Source organism: Dreissena polymorpha, chromosome 9 (assembly GCF_020536995.1).
Source record: "Dreissena polymorpha isolate Duluth1 chromosome 9, UMN_Dpol_1.0, whole genome shotgun sequence".
Classification (NCBI taxonomy): domain Eukaryota; kingdom Metazoa; phylum Mollusca; class Bivalvia; order Myida; family Dreissenidae; genus Dreissena; species Dreissena polymorpha.
In genome coordinates this window covers 70,332,623-70,349,058 of record NC_068363.1, presented here as the reverse complement: position 1 = coordinate 70,349,058, position 16,436 = coordinate 70,332,623, and the positions used below count along the sequence as shown (strand labels likewise).

General features: G+C 38.4%; 1 protein-coding gene across 1 annotated transcript in view; it reads left to right on the top strand.

The window, feature by feature from the left end:
- Window positions 1-10,759: 10,759 nt before the first annotated feature.
- Window positions 10,760-16,436, top strand: part of LOC127844221 (WD repeat-containing protein 7-like) — an 87,842-nt gene continuing 82,165 nt past the window's right edge. The window contains 2 exon segments of the mRNA XM_052374283.1: window positions 10,760-10,874; window positions 15,231-15,466. Of these exon segments, the coding sequence (XP_052230243.1) occupies window positions 15,305-15,466 (162 nt within the window). The 5' untranslated portion in view covers window positions 10,760-10,874; window positions 15,231-15,304.

Genomic DNA, 16,436 nt, shown 5'->3' with positions numbered 1-16,436 from the left:
TTCGTACTGAACCAAAAACACACAAAGTCCCCATTATCAGGACACTTCCTCTTCAAGTGAAACTTTGAGCCGCAGGTGTAACACCGTCGCTCCATGATGCTTGGCCTTTAACCATATCTGGGTTGTGAGGTTTCCGCGGTGCCCATGAGCTGACTAAGCCGTTTGTTGAGCATGTCAACCATCTTTTGAAGCTCATTCATTTGCTTCATTGGCTTAATTATCGTCATCGGTAACTACCGCAGACACATGTCTGTCAGGCTTAGTTCTTTCTGCACGATAAAAAGCTTCGAGCTCCACAGCGTGCCTGATGGCATCATTGAGGCTTACTGGTCGGACCTGTTTGATGCGAAGTCTCATGTCCGCACTTTGAAGAGCATCAAGAAACTGATCTTTGGCCAATGTTTCTTTCAGGTCTGCCGGTGCAGAGGGGTATGCCAGGTTGTTTAATCTTCGAATGTCTTGCCCCAGCTCTCCCAACGTTTCCGATGCTTTTTGCCTGCGATCGCGTAACTGCACTCTGTACAGTTCCGTCTGGTTAGGAGGCGCAAAACGTTCTTCTAGGGCTTGCAACAGTGAATCATAATCTCTGGAATTGTGTGCAAGGTTTCCCAATACCCCTTGCGCTTGGCCACGCAACGACACTGCCAAATACAATCCCCTGTCGTTGTAGTCCCATTGGTTAATCGCAGCGCACGTCTCAAAGTGCGCTCTATAATCTCGCCACGATGATTGTCCATCATACGTAGCTGCCTTCACGGAAGCTGAAGGCTTCAATGAAGTCTTCTTTCTTGTTGTTACATTTTCTCCCGGAAAACATAACTTTGATTGAGGCTTAGGTGTCTCTGTTTCTTGACCAGGAGTAGAGAAGCGAGTCCGGATTTTGTCACGCTCTAATATATCAAGTTCCTTCTCCAAAGTCAACGTTTCACACTTTGCAACGAGGGCTTCATTTTCCCGCTTCAACCGCTCCATTGCTTCAAGAAGACTTGCGTCACCACCTTGAGCCATTTTGAGGCCTGGGCTTGACAGGTTAGAACTGTCGATAGGTTTCTGTACCCTATCCCACCGCTGCCACCAAATATGTAGCGCGAGCCGCCGACTTCCTGAGGCCGCCACCGAACGCTATGTGCGCGGCCTCACAATGACGATGTGCCTTCCGAAACCCTCGGAAGGCCGATTACAAATAACAATTAATAAAAAAACTAATTTTTCTCAGGCTACCTGCCTTATGATTGGAAAATGAAGAGTAATTGAGTCGCCTTAAATATATACAATGCGACCAAAAGAGGAGAATCGATGCCTTCGACCGATTTCCTGAGGCCGCCACCGAGCGCTATGTGCGCGGCCTCACAATGCCGATGTTCCTTCCACGAATCCTCCGGCTTCCGTGAAGCTACATGTCACCGCCTCCGTGAGGCTACTGGCTTCCGCGAAGACACTGGCTCACGTCACCCCAAGGCCTTAGGTGAAGCTTCCGTCACTGCCTTGTACGACGTCCGTAGATTCCAACCCTCTGAAGACCCTCTCCAAGAAACAGGAACTCTGCAGCCCGGGCAGCACCGTTTAAAGCTTGAAGCCAACGTAAATACCCAACTGCTCCAGAATACTGTTCTTTTAGAGTAACGTCCCTTTTCTTCAGATGTTGATCCGCTCGCATACACCGGAGGACTCCCCTTCTTGCCTTTTTGCAAGCGTTTTATATACTGGCAAACAGAGCGCCACCTAGCTAACGGAAAGACACGATCCGGAAACTACCGACGTTTCCGAATTCCATCTGCACTCTACGGAGATCACCGATCAGCATTTCTCCTTCACTAACACAGAACTAAGCCGAATATATACGCAGGATTTTACTAAAAACATTCCTTAAATATCAAATACTCTTTAAATGCTTAATACATTATTTTTAGCCATACAATTAACTTACTTTATGAATTACAAGCTACAATTTCATATTGTTTACGTGGCAAATTTAAAACTAAGGGAGGTAATTATACTGAAGCTGTGAAGAAACGCAAAGCATATATTTCGACTACGAATCCTTTCGTTATACTATCACACTGCGTGTGTTAAAACGTCATCATAAATATCGAGCTACTACAACAATTATTGTTTTCCCATCAGATACGAGTGTCACGAGCGAGCAGTCTAGAAACGTGTCACGTGTTCTTGACAGCCTCGGTTACAGCCCGGGCATGGTGCAGCACCGGCGCGCCGTCTACCGATCCCGTGACGAGCAGGAGACTTCGGCCGACATGTACTTCTGTCATGTGACCACCGGAAGTATGGCGCAGGGTTTCGCCTCCATATATGAGAGCGCGCACGATACTCTTCTGGTTGATAAACACGTGGTGTGTGTGTACAAGGACGATGAAATGCGTTTCCCAAAGTCGTTTACAGTGTTCTCCATGCACGAGGAATACAGTCAGCCTGGATATTTCTGTTTGAAAGCAAAACAACTCGGCTCGTTTCGACAAACAATAATAAAAAGGTCTCTACTCAAGTATAGGAAATATGGAGATACATATATTTCGAGCGAGTTTTACAAAAGCCATGTTCTAAACCACACATTCTCATCATCCAAGGACGATAGTTTTGACATTTTCCCTGCACAAAAGAACGACACAGGCAACGGCATGCATCTCATCGTCCGAGGCGATTTAACCACAATCCTGCGGATGCCGTTGTTACGCTGTGTGAGCACCAAGCTCCTGCTGCAGCAGTGGATCAGTCGGCCCCGGAAGTTCCTCTGGCCCTCAAGGGAGCTAATAGACGCCGTTTGTCAGCAGGAGTGTCACGTGCTTCCGGTGTGCAGCCCGGACGGCAAGCACCGGAAGCTCGAGTGGAGAGTGCATTTCACAATGTCGGAACTCAAACTCACAGATAGTTGGAGCCAACCACAATACAAACTGTTTGTTCTCCTGAAAATCATTAATAGAACGTTATACATCCCGATACACCACGCGTTGACTTCATATATGATCAAACACGTTCTATTTTGGATGTTTGAAACGGAAGACCGTATGCAATTCACTGAGGACAATGTATTTGAAGCATTGAAAGTGGCCCTTGAAAAGCTGCTGAATGTATTAAAGACGAACAAGCTTCAACATTATTTAACGCCGGAAATAAATTTATATGAAAACAAAATGGACTATTTTACTAAACAGGAGTTGCTTCGCAAAATGGAAGAAAACATAGAGGAAGGTGCTGATGTCTTAAAGCACTGCCCAAGGATCAACGAGGCGCTCTACAAGATGACATCATTACAGCTGCGCGAGTACGGGAGCGCGCGAGACAAGCTAGAGACGCTGCGGCTTGTGCGGCTCCACAGCTGGCGCCATATCCGGGAGAACCGCGTGCAGTGGCACGAGGGCGACGAGCTGCGGCCCAGCGAGCAGCTAAATAAGCGTATTTACTTCCGGATGAACGACATTGTGTGGCCCGAGTGGCGCGAGTATAGCAGTAGTGACCTTGACGCAGACGACGTTCGCCGGATGTTGCGGGAAAAAATACACGATGCACTGGCGTGAGTTGCGCCGGGCACTCTATGTAGTGGGATACGAATAAGTCCAGCATTTATGAACTCGGGTTTTGTCGAAACTTTAAAGGATTTAGAACTGAACAACATTTTGATTTTCTGTTATTTCTTTGCATATTTCCTGTTGATGTGGTATACTGCATCTTTAATCAAGTTTTCAGACAAACTTACCGAATAATTAAGGAATCTCAGAAATTCCAAGTTGCCGGCCATCAATCTTTTTTTTAAAGATTTTTTCTGAAACATTTTACTCTTATGAACATGGATATTGATCAATCAACAATCATTTTAGTATAAAAGTATACATACCTGCATAACATACATGTATTATTGTATGATGTTAAATCAAATGTAACGAGTTTAAAACAGAAAATATAAACAGAAAGTGGAGTTCTTACCCCTAGGAAAACCGAAAATACAGATGTCTAGCCATAGGTAATTTTAAAAAGAATTGAAAAACGGCATAAGGAAAATTAAACACTATAGACATATCGGTTTTTTCCGCGTCTTTGATAAAAAAAAAATATATATAGATAGTTTACTTTCATCGTAAAACTTCAAAGTTTTAGCTTTTATATACAACAAGCATAAACTTCTTACACGTATGACTTACATGTAGAACATTATCTCCTATTGCATATACAACTATCATAAACTGTTTACACGTGTGACTTACATGTAGAACATCAACTCTTATTTCATTAACAAACAGCATAAACTGATTACACGTACATTAGAACAGTATCTCCTATTTCATATACAACTAGCATAAACTGCTTACACGTAAGACTTACATGTAGAACAGTATCTCCTATTTCATATACAACAAGCATAAACTGTGCACACGCATGACTTACATTTAGAACAGTATCTCCTATTTCATATAGAACTGTACAACTAGCAAACTGCTTACACGTATGACTTACACGTAGAACATCATCTGTACATTAAATCCGGCCCGAAATAGTTCATTCTGTTTAGGCCATATAGCTTACCTAAGCAATAATGTTAGAAGTAACCTTATTTTCAGTTAGATAATGCAAAATAAGTATATGTTGACATGGTATCTACACGGACCAGGAAAGCCTACTCACCTAAAACTTCTAATTCTAAAATTGTAAATACAGGGGGGGGGGCATGTTTTGGGGAAGTAAAGGACTTGATAAATCTTATTCGTTTTTTTGTTTTGTCATTCGTGTAAAATGTATTAATTAGCAATATTATAATATGCCTTGTTCAAAATTTTTATAAAAGGAACACAAAAGTTTAATACAAATGTTAAGCGGTCGCTAGACTCGAACCCGGTACCTTCACTTGTTCATGCTAAAGCTTTACCTGCAAACCACAAATGCGTTCAAAGAGTCGCGTTTGGGATCACTATCTTGCTTGATTTTGTATTTTTGGTTTTAGGCACATAAGAGGCAAACGTTCGTTATGATGGTTATTTACACAACAGTTTTAAGACCTTAATTCGTTTTCATAGTATGATCGTTCTATTGATAATATAAATATTGTTGAAAACATTGTGTGAAGTCAAGCAAAATTGATAACCAACACTAACACTTGTTTGCAATACATTTATTCTTATAATTAGTCACATATGAATGGGTAAAATGAGAATGTCAGTTTAACTTAAATGTCGTCTTTAAATTAGACTGTTGTCTTGAGGCCATGGCCATCGTGATACTGTAGTTCTGAAAGGAAACGTTAAACGTTCGTGATCACGAGTGGCAAACCACAAGGTATAATTTGTAATATTAAAACAAACATATATCCGATTGGTTTTCGTTAATCTAAGCTTCATTGCATGTACAGATATTGTGTAAGTTTGTTTAAGTTTCGTAACGGAGAAAGGTTTACATAAACTACATATATTTACGACAAACTTTTGTGAGCAATCAGCCATTCAGACACATAGGCTTCCTATAACAGTACTTTGAACAAAAAAAACACCCAAACGATGATTACTTCAGGCATTCTATAAGATTATGCTGGACCAAATATCACCCAAACGATAAGCACTGCGAACAGTAAACATGTATACATGTCTACAGTAACAGTGGCCATGAGTACAGTGACAGTGGGACATGCATACAGTAACAGGGGGCATGCGTGCAGTTACAGTGGGGACAAGCGTATAGTAACAGGGACCATGCGTTCAATGACAGGAGACATACATACCGTAATAGGGGTACATGCGTACAGTAACAGGTGGCATGCATACAGTAGCAGGGGGCATGCGCGCAGTAACAGGGGGACATGCATACAATTACAAGAGACATATATACAGTAACAAGGGTATATGCGTGCAGTAACAGGAGGACATGCGTACAGTAACAGGGGGACATGCGTAAAATAATAGGAGCATGCGCGCAGTAACAGGGGTGGGCATAAGTAAAGTAACAGGGGGCATGCGAACAATAACAGTAGACATGAATACAGTAACAGGGGTACATGCGCACAGAAACAGGAGTACATGGTAGAGTAACAGTGGGCATGCGCGAAGTAACAGGGGGACATGAATACAATAACAGGGGTACTGCGTACAGTAACAGGTGCATGCGCGCAGTAACAGGGGGACATGCGTACAGTAACAGGGGGCATGCGCGCAGTAACAAGGGGACATGGGTACTGTTACAGGGGTACATGCTTACAGTAACAGGGAGCATGCGAACAGTTACAGGGGGGCATGCACGCAGTAACAGGGGGGCGTGCGTACAGTTACAGGGGTACATGCGTACAGTAACAGGAGGCATGCGCGCACTAACAGGGGGACATGTATGCATTTTAATGGTGAATGCGCGCAGTAACAGGGGTACGTGCGTACAGTAACAGGGGACATGCAGACAGTAGCAGGGGGACATGCGTACAGTAACAGGGGATATGCCCACAGTAACAGGGGAACATGCGACAGTAACATGGGGACATGCGTACTGTTACAGTGGTACATGCGTACAGTTACAAGGGACATGCACGCAGTAACAGTGTGACATGCGTACAGTTACAGGGGGCATGCGCGCAGTAAAAAGGGTTCATGCGAACAGTAACAGGGGGACATGTGTGCAGTTACAGGGGTACATGCGTACACTTACAGGGGGCATGCGTGCAGTAACAGGGGAACATGCGTACAGTTACAGGGGGCATGTACTCAGTAACAAGAGACATGCATACAGTAACAGGGGACATGCGTACAGTAACAATGGGATTTCACGCAATACCAGGAAACATGCATGCAGTAACAGGGGTACATGCGTACAGTAACGTGGGGGCATGCGCACAGTAACAGGGGGTTTTCGCGCCATAACAGGTGGAATGAACGCTGTACTAGGGGTACATGCATACAGTAACAGGGTACATGCGTACAGTAACAGGGGGAATGCACGCATAACCATGGGGTCCATGTGTACATAACAGGGGGACATGCATACAGTAACAGGGGGCATGCGCGCAGTAACAGGGGACATGCATACCGTAACAGGGGCCATGCGTGCAGTGCCAAGGGTACATGCGTACAGTAACAGGGGGCATGCGCGCACTAACAGAGAGCATGCGTACAGTAACAGGGGTCATGCGTGCACTAACAGAGGGACATGCGAACAGTAACAGGGGTACATGCGTACAGTAGCAAGGGGCATGCGCGCAGTAACAGGGGTACATGCGTACAGTAACAAGGGTACATTAACAGTGCGCATGCGCGCAGTTCCAGAGCTACATGTGTACAGAAACAGGTGGCATGCGCGCAGTACCAGGGGTACATGCGTACATTAACAGGGGGCATGCGCGCAGTAACAGGGGGACATGCGTACAGTAACAGGAGGACGTGCGTACAATAAAAGGGAAACATGCGTACAGTATATGCATATTCAGAGGCTGTCTTATTACACAGTGAGGCAGTTTTTCACTTACTGACACAATTACGTTCTTTTCAGGGTTATCGTAAGAAGAGAACGGATATTTTTACCCAACTAGCCACTTAATCTTTTAATTTCTTTGAAATAAATAAGAATATTATTTAACACTTTAAGTATTAAAGGGTATAAAAAGGCGAAAATATATGATATATTAAATCTTTGATTACGTTTGATCTCCCGAGTGCGCCGTAGAAAGGACTGTTAGTCAGAACAACAGTTGAGACTTTTATTAAACCAAATGTACAACACACAGCAAAATGGCAAGTGCGAATCGGTGAAGACCCCCTTTCGCATCTGGCTTATATACTGCTTTGTTGCCATCTGCTGTTGGTATGGTCACAACTGTATAGACTTGCTCTGTCCTAAAATCAGGTAATGACACCAAACTATGTAACATCAAAAGGGAGCTTTGATTTAAGTGCCATAAACAGGCTGTAAGATAGTTCTTAAAATGAGTTTATTTCACAAGTTCCAAAAGGTCAAAAGACCCATGAGGACAATATATTTACAAACAATAAATGGCAAGACAGAGCTTACAAAGTATATGATAATACACATATACTTGTAGTTGGAAATAGTGCAAAAAGAAAAAACAAAAACATTTCAATACATGAGAGCAGGATGACAGAGGGTAGTTATAAACTTATAAGTAAAAAGTGGAGATCTTTTACAACAAAACCCATGAGGACAATATATGTTACTTGTAAAAGCAAAAAACAACAAAACAGCGCATACAAAGTACATGATAATAAACATATAGGTGGAGATAGTGCAATAGACGTTTCATTATATGAAAACAGGGTGACAACAGTTTAATATAAACTTATAAGATGAAAGTGGAGATATTTTACAACAAACTTAATAACAGATAATCTTGTATTATAAGTGTACCCATAATATGTGATTGAGCATATTATTGATATACCGGTAGGTACTGTTTTCTCAACTCAAAAGAATAGAATATATAAGTACCAAAGTTTCTAAGTACTTTTCTGTTTTTTTTTTGTTTGAAGTAATTGTATGAACTTATTCATACTTGATCTTGTCCGAAAAAACTTCGGTATATATTTATCTCGTAAATCTTTATATAAATCGCATTCCATAATAAAATATCACAAAAGGAGCACATTCTATTTTCAACTGGTGTAACTACTGATTCGTTGACATGAAAATAATTAATAACCGGGAATAAGTCCGGTGAACAAATAACATAATCAACTAAGCTTGAGCCACTATGCCCAACAAATGTACATTTCTATCTATCTATCTATCTATCTATACTGTCTAGCTCCCCTTGCGGGTATTATTGACAGGTGCGCAGTCAGTGCAAGATAAAAGTGTTAAAAGTGAATAAGTGAGAAAGATAAAAGTATGTTCGATTAATCATGCATGGTGAAGTGATTTAAGGTTAAAGCTGATAAAAACATGTCTCTCGGAGTTCAAGGGGCAGAAGGGGAAAGCAGGGACCGCTTAAACCCTTCAAGATCAGGATGTAATACTGTAGTGGCAGGGAGGTTGTTCCACATCACAATAGCACTTGGGAAAAATGAAAACTTATACTAATTTGCAGTGGTATGGATCTGTCTGAAAGAGAGGGGGTGCATGTGACGAGTGAATCTGGTGGGTCGCTCGATATACGACGGCAGCGGCACGGCTACTAAACCTTGAACAATTTTGAAAAATATTATTAATTTAGTGTCATTTCGTCTGTCTTGTAGGGTCTGCCAACCAAGTTCCTGTTACATGGAGGTGACACTGTCATATGGAGAATAATTATGCTTGACCCAGCGGACTGCTCGACGCTGTACTTTTTCAATTTTTTGTATATTTTGTAAAATGTGAGGACTCCATACGGAAGCATATTCAACCTGTGGTCTAACTATTGTCTTGTATGCCAGCTGGCGAATGTTGTAATTTCTTGTTTGTATGTTCCTGCGTAGAAAACCAAGAGATTTATTAGCGTTATTTGTAATTCTATTTATATGGGTGTTCCACGAAAGGTCTTTTGAGATGTCCACACCTGTATTTTGTATTGTCAACAGTTTCTAGTATTTGTCCATGGAGTCTGTAATTAAAAGAGAATTTTGATTTATTTCTGGCTATGTTTAAAACTTGGCATTTACTTGGGTTGAACTCCATGTCCCAAAGATGTTCCCATTTCATAAGTTTATCTAGATCTTCTTGTAGAGTATGGCAGTCATGCATATTGTTGATTTTGTTAAATAAACGGCAGTGTCATCTGCAAATAAGCGAACTTGAGAAGTAATGGATTTAGGTAAGTCATTTATATAAAGAAGAAAAAGTAACGGACCAAGCACAGACCCCTGTGGTACCCCAGATGTCACTGGTACCTCGGATGATAATTCTCCATCTAGAGCAACACGTTGAGTACGACCTAAAAGGAATGATTTGACCCATGAGAGAGTATCTTTATCCGCACAATGTTCATGTTATTTGAAAAGCAGTTTAAAAGGTTCACTTTGTCGAACTCTTTACTGAAATCAAGTAATATTAGATTAGTTTGTTGTCCAGATGACATATTTCGTGCCATGTCATCAATGAGTTGTAGAAGTTGTGTTTCGCAGGAACGCTTTTCTCTGAAGCCATGCTGTAAGTCATAAAGTATGTTATATTTATTGAAGTGAGCTGAAAAGCATTGACCATTGACCATTGAAGTGAGCATTTACCAATATATTTAACGGCACCCATTCGACCGTTTACTATACGTAATCCTGAAGATTTACATAAATCCAACAGTTTATACCCGTTGGTATTAATGCGGCCTTTATCTTGTGTATAAATGTTGTTGCTGTTCATGATGTTGTTGTATAACGTTTAATTTGAATGAATGTGGTCTTTTTGACCTCATCCTAAAGCTAGCACAGCAAGTTGTGAAATAATTTAATGTTATGTTTTAATCTTTGACATGCATTGTTGATAGTAGTGGAAATATGAAGAAGGTGTTATGTACAGCAAAACTGTGAAAGCATGTAACATTGGTACAATAATCTTAAACACGCATTGTTGCTACTGTAATATTGGAAATAATTGAAAGTTATTTACTCGCGAGAATGCAAGCAAACGGGTTGTGTTTACGATAAAGGTCCAAAACCATAGGGACCCGTCACAAAAAATAAAAATAAATAATATATATATATATATATATATATATATATATATATATATATAATATATAATATATAGACTATATATTTGTGACCGGTCCCTATGGCGGAGACAATAGCGAGAGGTTGCACTGCAACTGGAGTTTGGCGCAGTGGGTGTGAACTGTAGTGCATTGTAGCCAAGGTTTTTCTAAGTAATTGTTACGACGAAGTATTATTTACACTGTGTAATTTATTTTGATAAAGCTGCTTTGTACAATTATAAATTATTCTGTCTACAATCAGGAACCGGAGTAAGTATAACATGGACTATTTTTATTAAATGCACGAGTTTATTCACAGAGCTTGTGCAAAACTTAACCAGACTGTACAGTTGTGACAGTTGCAGTAGGGTAATTTTCGGACGATAATTTCGGACATTGCAGAAATTAACGTAGGCTCTCGATTGTTTGAAAAGTAAGACGTAATCTGAACGCATGTTATTATGAAAATAAAGCCCAAGGTACCTCATGCTCCATTCTCCGGCATATTGAACGGAATGTGATTGCTGTTGTGTGAAAATTCCATCTTTTTAGCATGTAATCTTCCCTCACTATAGACCAGTTCATTGTTATTGTTTTGATTCCTGATTTTCGCGCATGCACAATGCACTGGTAGTCAAAAGCATTGCTTGCACCTAACGCAAGGCATATGGATAACGAGACTTGTTTAGTCAATGAATCGGAAAGAAACTAAGAAAAATAACACCTAAATAATATTTAAAAAATATAATATTTAGTGCCAAAAGAATGCATTAACCCATTTATTTGCATTTTAAAAGAACGCGTCATTAGCATCAAAGTAATTAAGATTGTCTGAAGACTGAACGACAGACAATTCGACACAACAAAGAGCTCTATGCATTAGCCGTATAATTATTTGCAGAAAAGCTTCAATAAAAATAATGATACATCTAATTGTAAAATTATAATTATCAATTGCATGCGTAAACTAGAGTAATAAAAAATTAGTGATAGCTAGAATGTGTCAGTGTTTCATTGAAAATAAACATACTACAAAGCCCTATTAAAAGCGAAGTTCATGACGGTATTTACATGTAATTTTAATTTGAATGGGTGTTGTTAGAGAAAGACTTGAGGAATATTAACATTCAACTGAAAAACACAACCTCACATGATGCAAATTGAACTGTGTATTCATGTATTTTGTAAACTCGTTACTAGTGATCGAGTATGAGTGACAACTATCTAACATTAAACACACACACACAAACACACACACACAACATAATATATATACATATATAATATAATATATACATATTGTTTCATTATAATTTACCCCCATTGATGTCAAGCGTAATTTCTTGTTTTTATGATGTATTTCGTGTATTTTCGTGCATTGCCGTAACATTACATCTTAATACGGAATGACGTATTTATAATTAACCGATGCCCTCTAAATACGTTAATTTTTTTTTATTTACATTGTATAATTCATAAATACTTTATTTTTTTTATAAATAAAATGGGCTTGTATCTTTACCGTGTTCAATTTCTGATAATCTATAGACTTCAAATTTGTACAAAAGGTACCGTAACGTATCTAATTTAAGCAACTGTTAAGTATGTCGGCGGTAAATTTATGCAACCAAATGCCTAGTTACTTAATACTACCAGAATGAAGACATGGTGGCATCATCAATTGCGTTTAATGACCAGACTGTCATCTGCCACCTAGTGTGATTTATGACACCATGTTGTTAGTTAGGTCTGGACAATATCTGATCAAAACGAGATAATCGGATTAGGCAGAACAAAGGGGCAATTAAACACGGGAATACAAAGGCTTAAACGATTTTAAGATTGATGCAAACAATCAAATGAAAACTATTGCATTTAATTTAATTAAATGTTTATTTAATGCGTCAACATGTTAGTTTTCCCGGACCAGGGTAAAGGTCCCTGCCCAGACAAATACCATTATGGTTAATTTGTTAATGTTTTTTATTTGGAATTGATCTATTTATTCATTGCGTTCAATCTTATTTGTTTCAGTAACGTAGAACAACTTGTTGGCATGTTGAAAAATAAAATCTAAATATAATCGTTTAAATATAACCAATCACGCTCTATTTCTCCCCATTGATTGTATCTTTCTTTTGACTACCAATATAGCCCGGATGTAAACACGCAGGTGCGCGTGACGTCACGTGTGAACTGGTCTATGTTCACTGCGTACAATTGGGGAGAGAAAATTTTATATATAGAAAACTATGAACCTGATTAAATGAAAATAAAGGTCATTTCATTCAACTTTTTTACAATTGAAATTGGTTATTCAGCCATCGGTTATTTACAATTCTTATGTCAGTTTGACAAACGAAAGGCATTGATGCAAAGCATTAAAGTGACCCTCACATATGTCATATTTTGGCATGTATTGAAGTTTGTCATTGAATGCTTTATATTGATGAATGAAAACATTAGATCCAAAAAGCTCCAGAAAAAAACAAGAGTACAATGAAAGAAAGAAAATAAAGTTACCCTTAACCAGAGCTTCAGATAATGATTTAGTTTAAATGGTATTTTACCCCCTGATATTATTGTAAAAGGGTATTTTACTTCTTTGTTTCAGCCGTAAAGGGTATTTAAAAATATTGAGAGGTATTTTCCATTTCCATAGAAAAGTGACATAGTACATGGTGTGTTTAATCTAGAAATATTATTATTTGTTATTAATAAATGCAAACAGAATAAACTTTAAATGATAATATGAACAGACTTTCTTTATAACATTCAAGTTACATGTGTTGTATCTCTGTTTTGATTGGGTCTTTCTTGCATACATGTATAGTTTTCATAAAGTACACAAACGTCATTTTGCTATGAAAATTCTTCGACAATGAGATCACTTAAAATTATAATAACAATTCTAGAAGCATCACAAGATTTATATCTATTTGCATATTGTAATATACAGTTACTTCCTGCAGGAGCCGCTGTTTACTAGAAACGTCCCTTTTTCGAACATAGAACACAATTGCCCGCCACTTTGATTACAAAGTTCTTTTGATTGACTAACTTTTTATTCAAAGGTTAACTTACACTAAACACTCAACTCGGGGCTTTTCATCAGGAAATTGGGAAGAGGCCCTAGCCTTTCAAATTGGGAATTTCATGTGCGATAACTGCTAATTTTGGGAAGGCCATGTTTTAAAAAGTTTTTGAAATACGGTCTTTTTCATTGTGCAGACGTATTAACAAACACATTTTGGTGCATTCTTAATCATATTAGAGCTCATTGCTTTCAATTTGAGAGATGTCCAATGGGTGAAAAGCCCTGCAACTGGATTTTTATTGCTTAAACAGGTTACAAACTGTAATCGATCAAAAATACGTACCAAGATTTGTATTGCGTAATGTTACGTACTGGGCAAATTTTTTAAGTTTTTTATATTATTTTTCTATATGTAAATACGCAGATACGCATCTTATCTGGAGCTCTGCCCTAAACTAGGCTCGAACCACTGACACCTGAAGTAAAAGTCTAATGCTTAGACCACTCTGCCATCCATGCTCATACAATGAGTGATGTATTTCATACTTCATATCCTTGAAGTGTCACAAAATATATAGACAACAACAGAACTCTCCAAATTATTCAAATGTTTAGCGTTGCAATGCTTTATAAAATTCAGGTTTTTTAATTGTAAAAAGTTACATTAAATAGATATTTTAGAGCAGGAGTTTTTCTGCTATGTAAGAAAGGCCGTAAAACGGACCCAATCCCTAAGCAAACAGACCTGATCCCAAACCGAAATTATCTTTAAAAAAATCCCAACTTTCAAAAGAATTTCCAATTAGAAGGAAGTGTCTTATGATTATTAGACTCTATATCTAAATTTTGTTTTTTAAACAACCTACAAAATATACAGCCACAATTTATATGATTTTTATCCAAAATGGCCAGGAAAAGACCTGTTGTGTCAATATTTGTTGATAAAAATCCCAATTTGGTCCTTTTTGTAATTTGTTTTCCCCTAATTTGCCGCTTTTATTGATTAAAAAAATTGACCAGACTCTTTTTCCCAAAAAGGCTGGAAAAACCCATGTTGAGCATATGGTAAATGTATTACTGTTTCCTCACAAGTATCATAACAATAATAAAAATGTGCGAATCTGAAACAATTTTTTTCAATTTTGTAAATTTACCAAAACGTGAAAAGGTCCCTATAAAGGGGCAACATAAAACAGTTTATGTTATGACACAAGTTAAACAAGATTAGGCATACCCAGCTCCGAAAATAATGTAGAGCAATATTCATATTTATATTTTCAAATTAGTGGCCAGTAGATGGACCCATTCCCAATGGAAAAAAAGTATATAAATGTTTCCCAAATGGGACCTTAAACTTCCCATTTAAAGGTTTGTATCAGAAAAACTATGTTTATCTTTTAAATAAGTCTCAACATTAAGCTGATCTCTGATCATGCCTTAATTTCTATGATGCAAGTAAGAACAATTGCTGATTTTGAAGTTAAGCATAAATTTTAGCTTTCCAACTTAAACATACTTGATGTGGAATTTAATGATTTATCTAAGTAAAAAATATTACATACTAATTATAATAACTATTTGTAATGCTTTCAGCAAAATTTGAAAATACAATACACTTAAGAGGATGCCATAGATAGTCTCTCTGACATTGCATCCAGTGAGAAACCATGGTTATCTGCAACAATGTGGTGATCCCTGTGGTGATGTGGGGCCAGCATGCCCCAACCCACTGTATCTCGGCCATCTGGCTGTCCCCTGACATGCGCAGCATTGTGACGGCTTGCAACGACGCTCAGCTCTGTGTGTGGGATCTCACAGCAGCATGGAAGGTATGTAACTGTCCTCTTAACTGGTAACCTGTCAGATACACATTTGACCTGTGTGTAGTCTCTTAGGAAATCCAATTAAAGATTTTCTCAAGTTTTAAAGGTCTCAATTTCAACCCTAAGATAATGAAGAGCAGTCTCTACACCATTTTAGTTTTTGAAAATTGGAAGATAATATATTTGTATGATAAATGTCTATAGTTTTCAACAAATTAGATACCTGTATCCATTTAATGTATTTAACGTAGACAACAACATGGATAAGTCCAACTTGTTGACGCTCTCAAATATTAAGCTACTTTTTATGTTGGTAATATTTGGAGCGTACAACGGGGGAAAGACCAAAACAATGGTGGAATGTTTTCCTTCTTTGACAATATTGTTGCGGAAGTATTTTGTGCGCAACATTCAAGCCCTGATATCAGACACTTAATATTAACGGATTGCATTAATATTTACATACCTGTGTAGATAATTCATTTCTCGATAATGTTCTGTAAGAATTATGTTCCAAAGAATTAAGCCCATATAAAAAGTATCTCTAAATTCTTTGCGGGTCTTATAAATAAGACTATAAAATGCATGTGATATTATCCATCCTTTGTTTATATTAGTGAAAAGAAAAGAAAACTATTGTACAACCAGTCCCTTTTACTTTAATTTTTAGTTTGCCATATGTTGACCCAGTGTTTTTTTCCTTCTTCATAAAGTACCCATATTAAAAAGGGAAAAACTACCAAATTCCCAATTGCAGTCTGAAATATTCCCCAAATGGAGGAAAATTGCGTCAATTTTGTTTCAAAAGTGAATTATCTGCAAGTGAACAAATAAAATGAAAACTGAAACTGTTTTTTATCAAGCCAAAAGGCATTTTAAGGAATATGATAAGGCTCTTGGTTTGTGCAATTAATACCAGGCACTGAAAAAGACCCATATAATTCCCAGGCTGAAGATTTCACAACATTGTTTCCCA